The sequence below is a fragment of the Pogoniulus pusillus genome, chromosome 37 (assembly GCF_015220805.1).
Source record: "Pogoniulus pusillus isolate bPogPus1 chromosome 37, bPogPus1.pri, whole genome shotgun sequence".
Lineage (NCBI taxonomy): Eukaryota > Metazoa > Chordata > Aves > Piciformes > Lybiidae > Pogoniulus > Pogoniulus pusillus.
The window spans coordinates 6,797,935-6,813,561 of NC_087300.1; the positions used below are offsets into that span (position 1 = coordinate 6,797,935).

Genomic DNA, 15,627 nt, shown 5'->3' on the forward strand with positions numbered 1-15,627 from the left:
AACCTCATCCAAGCTGGCTTTGAACATCACCAGGGAGGGAGCATCCACAATCTCCCAGGGTAACCTGTCCCAGTGTCTCACCACCCTCACTCTAAGATCATCCATTTCCAACCCCCTGCCATAGGCAGGGACACCTCCCACTAGACCAAGTTGCTCAGTCCCTATCCACCCTGGCTTTAAACACTTTCAGTTCCAGTCCAGTCAGGTTAAGCTAAGAAACACCTCCAAGGTCCTGGAGCATCTCCACCTCCTTGAGATTCTGAAAGTGCTGAAGTCCCTCTAACATATCTGTTCTGACAGCACTGAGATCATCAGCTCAGGCTTCTCTCTGCATCAAAGAGTTGCTCCTCATTTCTCCTCTGCACTGGCAAAAAACAACCCTGAAACAAAAAGCAGCCAGTGGAGAGCATGGAGGCTGTGTGAAACTGCTTGGTCCTGAGACTCACAGCACTAAATCAGGTTAGAGAAGGAAAAACAGTCTAACAGGAGCACCTTCAAAAGAGCCTTTTATCAGTCTCAAACCCAGCATTGATAGCACCATCCTCTGACTTAATAACAGGCTTTGGGACAGCCTGGGCTGAGTTTGTGTTGGCCAAGCCATCTGACATTGCAGCAAACCAAAAGCACTTCCTGCCTAGAGCTCAGCCTGGAAACTGACAATAAATCCACACATTTTGTTGCACTGCAGGGTGGGTTTGGGGTTTTTTTTGGAGCCAGGCTTTCACTGGGAGCTGTTCTGAGCCCTGCATGAAGCAGCAGGATGGTCTGGCTTGCTAAGAGCTGTGGAACATCAGGTTCAGTTAGAAGGTCAGGTGTGTAGCCAAAGGCTCCAGGTGTAAGCTGGATGTACTTGAGCTGCTTTAGTTGTGTTATCAGAGGCAATTAAACCAAGGAGGTGTCCAGTTCTGGGCCCCTCCAGTTCAAGAGGGACATTGAACTGCTGGAGAGAGTCCAGCACAGAGCCATAAAGATGCTGAAGGGAATGGAACAGCTCTGTTAGGAGGAGAGCCTGAGGGAGCTGGGGCTGGGAGCTGGGAGCAGAGGAGCTGAGAGGTGACCTCAGCAATGGTTCTCAATGTGTGCAGGTGAGTGGCAGGAGGCTGAGCCAGGCTCTGCTGGGGGATGCCAGTGCCAGCACCAGGGGCAGTGGTGGAAGCTGAGGCAGAGGAAGCTCCATGGAAACATGAGGTGGAATTTTTCCCCTGTGAGGATGCCAGAGCCTGGCACAGGCTGCCCAGGGGAGCTGTGGAGTCTCCCTCTCTGCAGATATTCAAAGCCCACCTGGATGTGTATCCTGTGGGATAGGTGGTCCTACTCTGAAGGTGGGGAGGGGTTGGACTGGATGATTCCCAGAGGTCCTTTCCAACTGCCACCATTCTATGACTGATTCTATTGCTTCCTTGCAGCACACCTGGGACAGCATCAGCCAGAAATCAGCCAGCAAAACACTGAAGCCATTAACATGTTTGTGTGTTTTAATTGAAACTCCTCTTTCAGGTCACACTAAAAGCACAAACCCCAAAGTACAGATACTCAGGTATGCCATGGCAGAGCAATGCTGTGACAGTTCCAGCACGCTGTACACACTACCAATCACCATCAGAAGCAGACAGGATGAGGTCTGCACCGCAGCCATCTGAAATCCTCACCCTTCTGCTGATGCCTTTCCTGCAGGCTCACGGTTAAAGGTGCTGCTTGGCACAGCTTCAGCCTTGGGTTGTCTCAGCAGAAAGGTTCTTGCCCCTTCTCCCCACAGTCCACTTCCTGAATCTCTCAGCTGGTGAGTTAGATGTGAGGCAGGTGAGAAGCAGCATCTTGCTGGCAGAAAGCTAAGCCTGAGAAGGGAGTCAGGGCAGTGCCTGCACTTCGCATCAGCCAGCGATGGGAACCTCAGCGGTGCCTGGTGCCAGGCTGGTTAAAATCAGCACTGCAGCTTGGTAGCACCAAGTCAAAAGTGCCAGTGTAGAGCAAAGCAACAACTCCTGTGGTTCACCACCACTCTTTGTAGGCTCATAAGCTGAGCTGGATTGAAATACTGCTGTAAGGTAAGGACTGGCTATCTGGCAGAAGAGGCACCAGCAGCAATGCAGATGGCTTCTTCTCTCCAAGAGGGGAGCTTAGACTGTTACATAGGGTGGTGGGGACTCTTTGGAAGGCAACTCCAAGGCTTCCTCATATGATGGCAGCACAGCCTGAAAGAGAAGAACATTAGTTATGGTCTGGGGATCACACAAAGGCTTTGAGCTTCTGTGTTTTATTACCTAGTTCAAACTAAAGAAGCCCTACGAGGAGAGGCTGGGCAAGCTGGGGGGGTGCAGCCTGCAGAGGAGAAGGCTCAGGGCAGAGCTCATTGATGTCTGCAGCTGCCTGCAGGGAGGCTGTAGCCAGGTGGGGTTGGGCTCTGCTGCCAGGCAGCCAGCAACAGAAGAAGGGGACACAGCCTGAAGCTGTGGCAGGGCAGGTTGAGGCTGGATGTTGTTAGGAAGTTGTTGTCAGAGAGAGTGATTGGCAGTGGAATGGGCTGCCCAGCGAGGTGGTGGAGTCTGTGTGGCTGGTGGTGTTGAAGCCAAGCCTGGCTGGGGCACTTAGTGCCATGGTCTGGTTGGTTGGGCAGGGCTGGGTGCTAGGTTGGGCTGGCTGAGCTTGGAGCTCTCTTCCAACCTGCTTGGTTCTGTGATTCTATGAAAAGACATAAAGGACAGAAATTAGGGGAGTCAGAGGCCAGCAGCACTCCATAACCACTTTGCTGCCAGTCTCACCTCCTTCTCCCAAAGCATGGCTGCAACAAATGGCCCAAGGCTCTGTGATGTCCAGAAAAGAAGCCTCATTGCCCAAGCTCAGCTCATTGCCATGACGCATGCACAGCAGGGCACAGGCTGCTGGCAGGACAAGGCTCATCATATCTGCCAAGTTTCAAGGAGACAAATACCTACACTAAGCATTCTGTACTACACTTGAGGGGACAGAGTCTCAAGTTGTGCCAGGGGAAGTACAGGCTGGCTGTTAGGAGGAAGTTCTTCACAGAGAGAGTGATTGGCATTGGAATGGGCTGCCCAGGGAGGTGGTGGAGTGGCCATGGCTGGAGGTGTTCAAGAAAAGCCTGGCTGAGGCACTTAGTGCCATGGTCTGGTTGATTGGATAGGGCTGGGGGATAGATTGGACTGGATGAGCTTGGAGCTCTCTTCCAACCTGCTTGATTCTATGATAGTTCTAAAATAAGTAATCCTCCTCTTTACTTCTCATCCATCTCTAGAGCCTCTTTTGGTTTTGGAAGGTCTTTAGCATCTTTCCATTGTGCCACAGCACCTGGATGCTGCTCTCTAAAGACATCACTTAGAGAGAGACACTGATAGGCAGTATTTAGCAAGCTCCAACTCTCTCAGACACTGACCCACTGGAAGGTGAAGGCCACCTTCATTTTAAACAAGGGTAGCACTATCATTCAGCAGAAACCAGAGTTCAGCTGCAATTAAAAACACACCTCTGGATCAGAGACCACAAGTGATGTGCTCCCTTTTCTCTGCTTTGCCTGGAGCCTGAGTTTCAGCTTCCCTGGAGACACTCTTGGCTTTGAAATATGTTATACAAAAGTGGAATTGGAGAAGAGTTTGAGTTGGGAGGGACCTTAAAGTTCATCTAGTTCCAACCCCCTTGCCATGGGCAAGGACACCTCATACCCAACCAGGTTGCTCCAGGCCCCAGCCAACCTGGCTCCTTCTCTGGAGACCTTCAAAGCCAACCTGGACGTGTTCCTGTGGAGCCTGCCTTAGGTGATCCTGCTTCAGCAGGCGAGTTGGACCTGGTGATGATCTCTGTAGGTCCCTTCCAACCCCTACCATTCTGTGATTCTGAAGCTCAGAGCCTTCACAACTTCTCTGGGCAACCTGTTCCAGTGCCTCACCACCCTTATGGGGAAGAATCTCTTCCTAATGCCTCATCTGAATCCAGCTTCTTCCAGCTTGAAGATGTTGCTCCTTGTCCTGTCACTCCATGCCATTGTACAAAGACCTTACCCAGCTCTCCTGCAGCCCTCAGGTGCTGGAAGGCTGCTCTAAGGTCTTCCTGGAGCCTTATTTTCTCTCCTCCAGGCTTTACATGAAGTTAAAGGACTATAACATAATTGGGTATTGATTATCTATAGCTGTCAGTGCAAACCTGAAGGGTTCAACTACCTCTCAGACCACCAAAACCAACAAAGTAAGGACCTGGGAGTGCTGGTGGATAACATCCACAGCACAGCAATGTGCCCTGGTGGCCAAGAGGGCCAATGGGAGCCTGAGGGGCTTTAAGCAGAGTGTGTCTAGCAGATCAAGGGAGGTTCTCCTCTGCCTCTACTCTTCCTTGGTGAGACCTCATCTTGAGCACTGCCTTCAGTTTGGGGCTCCCCAGTTGAAGAGGGACAGGGATCTGCTGGAGACAGTCCAAGGGAGGGCTAGGAGGATGATGAGGGGGCTGGAGCACTGCCTGAAGAGGAGAGGCTGAGGGCCCTGGGGCTGCTTAGGCTGCAGAAGAGAAGACTGAGAGGGGATGGAATCAATGTCTAGAACTATCTGAGGGCTGGGGGTCAGGAGGGGGGACAGGCTCTGCTCACTGCTCCCTGGGATAGGACAAGCAGCAATGGGTGGAAGCTGCAGCACAGGAGGTTCCAGCTCAGCACAAGGGGGAACTTCTTGCCTGGAAGGGTCCCAGAGCCCTGGCACAGGCTGCCCAGAGAGGTTGTGGAGTCTCCTGTTCTGGAGCCTTTGCAGGCCTGTCTGAGTGTGTTGCTGTGTGCCCTGAGCTAGACTGTGTGGTCCTGCTCTGGCAGGGGGTTGGTGTGGATGATGTCTTTGAGTCCTTTCCAACTCCTGACATCCTGTGAGCTGTGAGCCTGTGACCATCCTGCACCTCAGCAGTCTAAGCCATGCCTTCTCATGGTGTAGATCTGAGGCAGCTTTTACTCACCTTTTCAGCTGCTTGTGGGTCAGCTTTCACCTCCTCTCTCTTGCTGGTTTTGATGTACTTAAAACAGCTGAGAACACATTTGAACATATAGGCCTGGAAAGGAGAGGGAGAGGGAAGTTTGCCACTGCCTTGCCAGTCAACAAGAGCATTGCCATTTTGTCATTGTCCTGCTCTCTTCTCTGGAGGTAAAGGGCATGAAAATATGTCAGTCTCTCTTGATCCTCCCCCAGAAAAGTGAGAATTCCCTCTGTTCAGATGCCCTCTGTTCAGTGGGACCACCAATAGCACTTACTGCAGACTCCCTCTGTTCAGTGGGACCACCAATAGCTCTAACTGCAGACTCCCTCTGTTCAATGGGACCACCAATAGCTCTAACTGCAGACTCCCTCTGTTCAGTGGGACCACCAATAGCACTAACTGCAGACTCCCTCTGTTCAATGGGACCACCAATAGCACTAACTGCAGACTCCCTCTGTTCAGTGGGACCACCAATAGCACTTACTGCAGACTCCCTCTGTTCAATGGGACCACCAATAGCTTTAATTGCAGACTCCCTCTGTTCAATGGGACCACCAATAGCACTAACTGCAGACTCCCTCTGTTCAGTGGGACCAATAGCACTAACTGCAGACTCCCTCTGTTCAATGGGACCACCAATAGCACTAACTGCAGACTCCCTCTGTTCAATGGGACCACCAATAGCTCTAACTGCAGACTCCCTCTGTTCAATGGGACCACCAATAGCTCTAACTGCAGACTCCCTCTGTTCAGTGGGACCAATAGCACTAACTGCAGACTCCCTCTGTTCAGTGGGACCACCAATAGCTCTAACTGCAGACTCCCTCTGTTCAATGGGACCACCAATAGCACTAACTGCAGACTCCCTCTGTTCAGTGGGACCACCAATAGCTCTAACTGCAGACTCCCTCTGTTCAGTGGGACCACCAATAGCACTAACTGCAGACTCCCTCTGTTCAGTGGGACCACCAATAGCACTTACTGCAGACTCCCTCTGTTCAGTGGGACCATCAATAGCACTTACTGCAGACTCTCTCTGTTCAGTGGGACCACCAATAGCTCTAACTGCAGACTCCCTCTGTTCAGTGGGACCATCAATAGCACTTACTGCAGACTCCATCTGTTCAGTGGGACCATCAATAGCACTAACTGCAGACTCCCTCTGTTCAGTGGGACCACCAATAGCTCTAACTGCAGACTCCATCTGTTCAGTGGGACCACCAATAGCTCTAACTGCAGACTCCCTCTGTTCAATGGGACCACCAATAGCTCTAACTGCAGACTCCCTCTGTTCAGTGGGACCACCAATAGCTCTAACTGCAGACTCCCTCTGTTCAATGGGACCACCAATAGCTCTAACTGCAGACTCCCTCTGTTCAGTGGGACCACCAATAGCTCTAACTGCAGACTCCCTCTGTTCAATGGGACCACCAATAGCTCTAACTGCAGACTCCCTCTGTTCAGTGGGACCAACACCACTAACTGCAGACTCTCTCTGTTCAGTGGGACCACCAATAGCTCTAACTGCAGACTCTCTCTGTTCAGTGGGACCAACACCACTAACTGCAGACTCCCTCTGTTCAATGGGACCACCAATAGCTCTAACTGCAGACTCCCTCTGTTCAATGGGACCACCAATAGCTCTAACTGCAGACTCCCTCTGTTCAATGGGACCACCAACACCACTAACTGCAGATTCCCTCTGTTCAATGGAACCACCACTTCCACTAAACAGAGGACAATGCCATCAGGCAGCAAAGAAGATTGTGTCTTCCACGGCATGATGCTGAGCAAGCTACCAAGCCTGCACATCTCAGGGAAGCTCCTGGGACACAACATGCACCACTCAGAGATCCAAGGCTGTCTGCTCAGCTAGAACTGACCTGAAAGTTCAGCTCAGCCACTAAAATCCCCCACTTACAGGAGGTCCACTTTCCTGAGAAGACCACCTTGCACCTCCCTGAGTTAGAAGGGGGCATGGAGTCAGTCATCAGCAACTGTGCAGATGACACCAAGCTGGGGGCAGATGTAGCTGGGTTGGAGGGCAGAAGGGCTCTGCAGCAGGACCTTGACTGCCTGCACAGATGGGCAGAGTCCAAGGGGATGGAGTTCAATAGCTCCAAGTGCAGGGTGCTGCACTTTGGCTACAACAACCCCATGCAGAGATACAGGCTGGGGTGGGAGTGGCTGAGAGCAGCCAGACAGAGAGGGATCTGGGGGTGCTGATTGATACCCACCTGAACATGAGCCAGCAGTGTGCCCAGGTGGCCAAGAGAGCCAGTGGCATCCTGGCCTGCATCAGCAATGGTGTGGCCAGCAGGAGCAGGGAGGTCATTCTGCCCCTGTACTCTGCACTGCTTAGACCACACCTTGAGTGCTGTGTTCAGTTCTGGGCACCCCCCAGTTTAGGAGGGACATTGAGATGCTTGAGCATGTCCAGAGAAGGGCAACGAGGCTGGGGAGAGGCCTTGAGCACAGCCCTACAAGGAGAGGCTGAGGGAGCTGGGATTGGTTAGCCTGGAGAAGAGGAGGCTCAGGGCAGACCTCATTGGTGTCTGCAACTACCTGAGGGGAGGTTGTGGCCAGGAGGAGGTTGCTCTCTTCTCTCAGGTGGCCAGCACCAGAACAAGAGGACACAGCCTCAGGCTGTGCCAGGGGAGATTTAGGCTGGAGGTGAGGAGAAAGTTCTTCCCTGAGAGAGTCATTGGACACTGGAATGGGCTGCCCGGGGAGGTGGTGGAGTCGCCGTCCCTGGAGCTGTTCAAGGCAGGACTGGACGTGGCACTTGGTGCCATGGTCTGGCCTTGAGCTCTGTGCTAAAGGGTTGGACTTGATGATCTGTGAGGTCTCTTCCAACCTTGGTGATACTGTGAGACTGTGATACTGTGATGCTGTGATGCTGTGAAACGGAGCTCTGCTGAGAAGAATGGATCGATTGATGGATTGTGGCACAAGCAAATAAGCAAAGGCTGTGAAATGTACCATATGTGAATAAATATTTTCCCTGCTCTGCACAGGGAGGCCCAGTCGTGTGCCTCTTATTTTGGTTGGCATAAAGAGCCTCCTTCAAAACCAGTTGGCACTTGCAAAGGAACTTTGGGAGTTGTATGCCCTGAGAACAAGCCACCAGGCTTAAGGTTTCCTAGAACAATGAGGGCTGTTTGTCTTGACACAAAGCCAAGCCAAAGAAGGAGAAGGAGGAATGAAGTACCTGAGCTGAAGGAATTCCTCTCTCAAAGAAGCTGCCAGAGATGAGGAGATGAAGCCAAAGTTTGCCCACCCTTAGGGAACACTGAAAAAAAAAAACCCTTCCCCCCTTCTGAAAGCTTCTTCAGACAGGGAGAGAGCATTCAAGACCCTGAAGCCAGCACAGAAACTATACCAAACCCTCACTCATCTGTGAAAGGCATCTCAAAAGCATTCAACTGGAATGAGCTGCCCAGGGAGGTAGTTGAGTCCCCAACCCTGGCTGTGTTTCAGGGTGGTTTGGATGTGGTGCTCAGGGCTATGGTTTAAGGTGAGCAGGGTTCTAGGTTGGGCTTGGTGCTTCTGAGAGGCTTTGCCAACCTGCACTGTTCTGTGATAAAAATCATACAACAAAAGATTCTTTCTTTGATTTTGGTTCTGGAAGAGCTTTGGTGGAGGTGGTTTTTCTTCCCCCCAACCCAGTTCCAATCCAGTTTCTACACCAAATTCAATGAATTTGGCTTCAGTTAGGACTGGTGCAAGCAGCATGAGATTAGAGTTGCATCTGAGTCAGCAGTATGTCCTGGCAGTGATGATGGCTGTCATGGAGGTCAGCAGGGATGCACAAAGAAAGGGCTAGAGGCAACAGTCACATGTTGCAACAGGGGAAATTTCAGCTGGGTCTGAGGCAAAAAGCAAACACCACTACCACCAACAATTCTTTTTCATGGATAGCAAGGCATTGTAACTAATGGATCACTGAAATGATGGGATCACTCTTTGGATTCAGAGTTCATTGAGGTAAAATCCTGAGCAGTGGGCAAGGTTGGACGTGGCACTTGGTGCCATGGTCTAGCCTTGAGTTCTGTGATAAAGGTTGGACTTGATGATCTGTGAGGTCTCTTCCAACCTTGGTGATACTCTGATACTGTGATACTGTGACTTTCAAGTTGGCCTTGCTTTGAGCAGGAGGTTGGACTAGAAGGTTTGTGCTCATCCCTTCCAACTTGAATTGTTGTGGTCAAGGAGAAAAATATACTCCAAGGGATAATCCACCCTTTTAAAGCAGGCATCTAAAAGAGACCAGATAAGTCACCTTCTTGATACATTCTTTTCATAGTAGTATCATAGTATCATAGTATCATCAGGGTTGGAAGAGACCTCACAGATCATCAAGTCCAACCCTTTAGCACAGAGCTCAAGGCCAGACCATGGCACCAAGTGCCACGTCCAACCTTGCCTTAAAGTGCCCCAGGGACGGCGACTCCACCACCTCCCCGGGCAGCCCATTCCAGTGTCCAATGACTCTCTTGACTGTAAAATGTGCCTGGGATGAGTAGTGTTACAACTGGGAGTATTAAGTGGTAAGCAGGGTTTGAGAAGAAAACAAGCCAAACAAATGGTTTGTGGGTGTAAGTTGCAGCACAGGAGGTTCCAGCTCAACACAAGGGGGAAATTCTTGACTGGAAGGGTCCCAAAGCACTGAAACAGGCTCCCCAGAGAGGTTGTGGAGTCTCCTTCCCTGGAGACTTTCCATGCCTGTCTGGATGTGTTCCTCTGTGACCTGTGTTAGATTGTCTGGTCCTGCTCTGACAGGAGGGGTTGGACTGGATGATCTCTTTGGGTCCCTTCCAACCCCTGCCATCCTGTGATCCTGTGACCCACAGCTTATGTAAAGGCAGAGAGTGACCTCGGGATCATCCCATTGGTGGCTAGCTCAGAAGTCACTGTAGGACACCTTTGTCCTCACTGAACTGAGGAGCAGAAACTACTCTGGCAGCTGTTGACTTAATAAGTGGGTGGGAGGTCAGGAAGTGAGCTGCTTCAGAAGTGATTATGTTAAACCTCTCCTCTCATTTCCCATCAGAAATGGTTTATTGCCCTTGCTTCCTGCATTCTTATCACCATGCTGCTGCAGGGGGATGGCCTGGTGACACTGAGGTGACCCAAAGATTGCTTGTGGTTTCACAGAGCAGCAAGAGAGCCTGCTCTGGATGGGGCTGGGTGAGCATCTTCACTCACTCAGCCCTTGAGTAGCTGATGGGATCAGCACTGGGGCTCTACAAGTAAGGGCAGCAGTCCCCAACCTGCTGAGGAGCTGTGGAGCTGCATGGAGAGACTTGTACATGGCTGCAGGACATGCAACATATTCTGCCAGGCAGCCAGCAACAGAACAAGGGGACACAGCCTCAAGCTGTGGCAGGGCAGGTCTAGGCTGGATGTTGTTAGGAAGTTGTTGTCAGAGAGAGTGATTGGCATTGGAATGGGCTGCCCAGGGAGGTGGTGGAGTCACTGTGGCTGGAGGTGTTGAAGCCAAGCCTGGCTGGGGCACTTAGTGCCATGGTCTGGTTGGTTGGGCAGGGCTGGGTGCTAGGTTGGGCTGGCTGAGCTTGGAGCTCTCTTCCAACCTGCTTGATCCTATGATTAATCTATGGTATGAGTATGATTTAATTTTAGGGGCTTCTGTTTTGTTTTGGGGCTTTATTTAGTTTTAGAAGGTTCTGATTAGTTTTAAGGGGTTTTTGTTGTTGTTTTAGGGAGTTCTGTTTTGCTTTACATTTCCTCTTTGGGTTTTTTGTTGTTGTTTTAGAGGCTTTGACAGAACTCCCAGAATGGGAGGCAGAATTCAAGTGCTCATTTTCACCAAGATGCTGAGAGGGCTGCAGCAGCTCTGCTCTGAGCACAGGCTGAGAGAGTTGGGGCTCTGCAGCCTGCAGAGGAGAAGGCTTCCAGGAGACCTTGGAGTGGCCTTGCAGGATCTGAGGGGGGCAACAGGGGGGCTGGAGAGGGACTGTTGAGAAAGTCTGGTAATGACAGTAGGAGAAGGAATGGGTTAGAAGTGTGAGAGGGGAGATTGAAAGTAGCTGTTAGGAAGAAGTTGTTTGCAGTGAGGGTGGTGAGAGACTGGCACAGGTTGAGGGTGGTGAGACCCTGGCACAAGTTGAGGGTGGTGAGACCCTGGCACAGGTTTCCCAGGGAGGTTGTGGAGCACAGAAGCACAGAATGTGATCAAAGATCCCATTCTGTGCTTCTGTGCTCCACAACTTCCCTGGAGGTGTTCAAGACCAGGTTGGATGAGGGCTTGAGCAACTTGTGCTGGTGGGACATGTCCCTACCTAAGGCAGGGAGTTGGAACTGGCTGAGCTTTGAGGTCCCTTCCAACCTAAACCATTCTATGATTCTATGCTCCCTGCAAAGGATGATGTGAGATAAGAGAAAGGAGAAACATGAACACTGCCTCCCCTTGGCAATGCCAGAGAATTCTCCCCTGCTATATGGATGAGCAATGTCTTGCAGGTCTCCTAGGAGGTCACTGGCAGAGGTGTTTAGTGGAGCAGGTGCCCCCACTCCATCTGACAAACCACTTTTTGGCTGAGTGATGCTGTGGGATTGCAGATAACTATTTGGGGCCAGCAATTGTGAACTGGCAGGCAAACAGCACCAGATAGACAGAAACATTTAAGTCTGGGAGCAATAAAATGCTTGTGATAGGTCATTGAGCAAGTCAAATTGTGCAGAAAGCTCCTGAGTTAGTCAAACATGTTTAGACAGTACCTTGGAGCAGGCATTCAGTGAACTGAAACTGATGTGCCCTAAATTGGCCAAATGGTCTTTGTAAGGCTGAAATGTTTGGTGGTGTTGCCAGGTCCCTCATCAGATCTCTATCACTTGGGATGAAGCCTCTCATGCAATTGGTTTTGCTGCACGTGGAAGAGAGGAGGAATTGTCACTGAGTTTAAAGCATGGGAGAGAGTGGCTGAGAGCAGCCAGGCAGAGAGGGAGCTGGGGGTGCTGGGAGAGAGGAGCTGCAGAGGAGGCAGCAGTGCCCAGGTGAGCAGCAGAGCCAATGGCATCCTGGGCTGGCTCAGGAGCAGTGTGGGCAGCAGGACAAGGGAGGTTCTTCTGCCCCTGTGCTCAGCACTGCTCAGGGCCACAGCTTGAGTGCTGTGTCCAGTTCTGGGCTCCTCCATTGCAGAGAGATGTTGAGGTGCTGGAAGGTGTTTGGAGAAGGGCAGCAAGGCTGGGGAGGGGCCTGGAGCAGAGCCCTGTGAGGAGAGGCTGAGGGAGCTGGGGGGGTGCAGGCTGCAGCAGAGGAGGCTCAGGGCAGAGCTCATTGCTGCCTGCAGGGAGGCTGTAGCCAGGTGGGGTTGGGCTCTGCTGCCAGGCAGCCAGCAACAGAAGAAGGGGACACAGCCTGAAGCTGTGCCAGAGCAGATCTAGGCTGGATGTTGTTAGGAAGTTGTTGTCAGAGAGAGTGATTGGCATTGGAATGGGCTGCCCAGGGAGGTGGTGGAGTCTGTGTGGCTGGAGGTGTTGCAGCCAAGCCTGGCTGGGGCACTTAGTGCCATGGTCTGGTTGGTTGGGCAGGGCTGGGTGCTAGGTTGGGCTGGCTGAGCTTGGAGCTCTCTTCCAACCTGCCTGATTCTATGATTCCTAATGACTTGTTTGGAGGAGTTCAGCAGACCAAGGACCACTTCTGCCTGCTCATTGTTTTATTGAATTATCCTCCCTTCACTCCCTGCTCCAACAAACTGCAGCACCAGAAGCCACTGCAAGCCAAGCAGTGGTGCAGCTAACCCTGTGCAAAACTCAGAGCAAGCAATGTGCCAGGCCAAGAAGCCTTCAGCTGCCTTTCAGGCTTATCTGCACTGCTATTGCTCAGCTTATGCAAACATGAAGAGCTATGCTGAAGTCGTGTCTGCAGTGCAATCACCTAAGACACTCCACTCCACACTGCCTTGCCTGGCCACCCAGGAAGGCTCTGAATCAAAAGTGCAGCATTTTTCACCGTGACAGAATCTGCTCAAGTACCTGGAAAAAAATAATCTGGTTCCCTTAGCTGCTCTGAAACTCCTCAGTGAGAAAAAACCCCTGTCCTCTGATGCACTGAAGCAAGGAGAATAGGCAGCACCTGGCAGTGGAGGGTCCTGAGATGGAAGCAGGATTTAGCAGCTCAGGAGGTTAAATTAAATGTCAGGGTATCAGCAGGCACAGCTCCACTCACAGCAGCCTGAGTGGAAGAGCTCACCTGCTGCTTAATGATTCCATTTATTTTGGCACACAGTCACAGGAGAGTTTCCTGTGCCTGTTTCAGGCATCTTATCCTTCTGGAGAGGAATGGGCAGTGCTGGCTGCTGGATGGAGGAGAGGTTTTGCTTTACATCTACAGAAGCACAAACCCAGTGGACCTGCCTCAGACACAGCTCCTCTTATGTCCAAAGAGAAGCTTTCCAGTGCCCTGCAGACTCGAGAGAGAAGTAAAAGCAGTTCCTCCTTTTAGCCAGGCAAGAGAGCTTCATTTCAGCCTCCCCATCCCCTGCTTCCATTTACCTTCAGGAAGAGGACAGCAATGAAGGCAATGGTGAAGGTGACCATCACTTTGGTGTATTCTTCTGTGGGTAACTTCTCCAGGGTTGGCAAAATGCTCTGGGAGAGGAGAAAAAAGAGGGAGAAGGTCTCAGGCATAAACTCTTGGTCCTTCTAACCAGGGTCACACAAAGTGGTGGAGATCCCAGCCAGTTTCTCAGCCTGCCTCTCAGAAAGGTGGGACAAAGTCACCACCTTCCTGTCCTCATCAGAATGAGCACAGGAAGGCTTTTTTTATCCCTGCCTCCTCCTCTTTGCAACTCCTTTGGCAATGATTTTCAGAGGACTATTTAAATGAGGACTCAAAGAGTGCCTGTTTAATAAAGATGAAAAGTTGATGCATTTTGGATGAGTGCAGGCAGGCAGGCTCCATCCAAATCGTTTTGCTCTGTGATTTGCATCCATCAGCCTCCTACAAGACAAACAAGGTGAGCTGTGAAGGAACACAGGCAGGCAGGAGCAAGCTGCCAGTCAAGGGCACCATGGTGGGAAAGTGTGGAAAAATCCTCTTCTGTCACCACAGAGCAGCTCTGGGTGTACCACAGGGATCAGAGAAGGTTTACTTTGTAGGAGGAAGGAAGCTTCATAGGAGTTCATAGCAGGAAAACTCAGCTGAGCTGGCTCAGATTGCAGCCTGGGCTGCAGAGAGGGATCTGGGGGTGCTGATTGATACCCACCTGAACATGAGCCAGCAGTGTGCCCAGGTGGCCAAGAGAGCCAGTGGCATCCTGGCCTGCATCAGGAATGGTGTGGTCAGCAGGAGCAGGGAGGTCATTCTGCCCCTGGACTCTGCACTGCTTAGACCACACCTTGAGTGCTGTGTTCAGTTCTGGGCCCCCCAGTTTAGGAGGGACATTGAGATGCTTGAGCATGTCCAGAGAAGGGCAACGAGGCTGGGGAGAGGCCTTGAGCACAGCCCTACGAGGAGAGGCTGAGGGAGCTGGGATTGGTTAGCCTGGAGAAGAGGAGGCTCAGGGCAGACCTCATTGCTGTCTGCAACTACCTGAGGGGAGGTTGTGGCCAGGAGGAGGTTGCTCTCTTCTCTCAGGTGGCCAGCACCAGAACAAGAGGACACAGCCTCAGGCTGTGCCAGGGGAGATTTAGGCTGGAGGTGAGGAGAAAGTTCTTCCCTGAGAGAGTCATTGGACACTGGAATGGGCTGCCCGGGGAGGTGGTGGAGTCGCCGTCCCTGGAGCTGTTCAAGGCAGGACTGGACGTGGCACTTGGTGCCATGGTCTGGCCTTGAGCTCTGTGCTAAAGGGTTGGACTTGATGATCTGTGAGGTCTCTTCCAATCCTGATGATACTGTGAGACTGTGATACTGTGAATGTGGCCAGCAGGTCAGGAGGGGAGCTTGTGCCACTCTGCTCTGCTCTGCTGAGAGCTCACCTGTGCTCCTGTTATGGGGCCACCAACACAAGAGGGACATGGACATGTTGGAGTGGGTCCAGAGGAGGTCAGAAAGATGCTCAGAGAGCTGGAGAAGCTCTGCTATGGGGACAGGCTGAGATCTGGGGCTGTTAGTTCTGTGATTCTGTGTTAATTAGGAAGGTCAGGTGATAGGTTGGACTCAACCATCCTAGAGGTCTTTTCCAACCTGGTTGATTCTGTGATTCTCTAATTCTCTGATTCAGCCTGGGGAAAGAAGGCTCCATGGAGACCTTAGAGCAGCATTGCAGTATCTGAAGGGGACCTACAGGCAGGCTGGGGAGGGACTGCTCAGAAGGGCCTGTGGGGATAGGATGAGGGCAATGGTTTGAAACTGGAGCAGGAGAGATTTAGAGTAGACATCGGGAGGAAGTTTTGCACTGAAACACTGGAACAGGCTGCACTGGGATGTGTTTGAGGCCCCATCCCTGGAGACACTCAAGATCATAGAATCACAGAATCAAGCAGGTTGGAAGAGAGCTCCAAGCTCAGCCAGCCCAATCTAGCACCCAGCCCTGCCCAACCAACCAGACCATGGCACTAAGTGCCCCAGCCAGGCTTGGCTGCAACACCTCCAGCCACACAGACTCCACCACCTCCCTGGGCAGCCCATTCCAATGCCAATCACTCTCTCTGACAACAACTTCCTCCTCACAGCCAGCCTCAACCTGCCCTGGCAGAACT

At 51.8% G+C, this 15,627-nt stretch overlaps 1 protein-coding gene across 2 annotated transcripts in view; it reads right to left on the reverse strand.

The window, feature by feature from the left end:
• Positions 1–1,457: 1,457 nt before the first annotated feature.
• LAPTM5 (lysosomal protein transmembrane 5) overlaps positions 1,458–15,627 on the reverse strand; it is a 32,726-nt gene continuing 18,556 nt past the window's right edge. For both annotated transcript variants that reach the window (XM_064172518.1, XM_064172517.1), the window contains exons 6-8: positions 13,480–13,575; positions 4,945–5,037; positions 1,458–2,192 (exon numbers count right to left, since the gene is read on the reverse strand). In XM_064172518.1, coding sequence (XP_064028588.1) covers positions 2,118–2,192; positions 4,945–5,037; positions 13,480–13,575 — 264 coding nt within the window. In that variant the 3' untranslated portion in view covers positions 1,458–2,117. The remainder of the gene's footprint in view (positions 2,193–4,944; positions 5,038–13,479; positions 13,576–15,627) is intronic.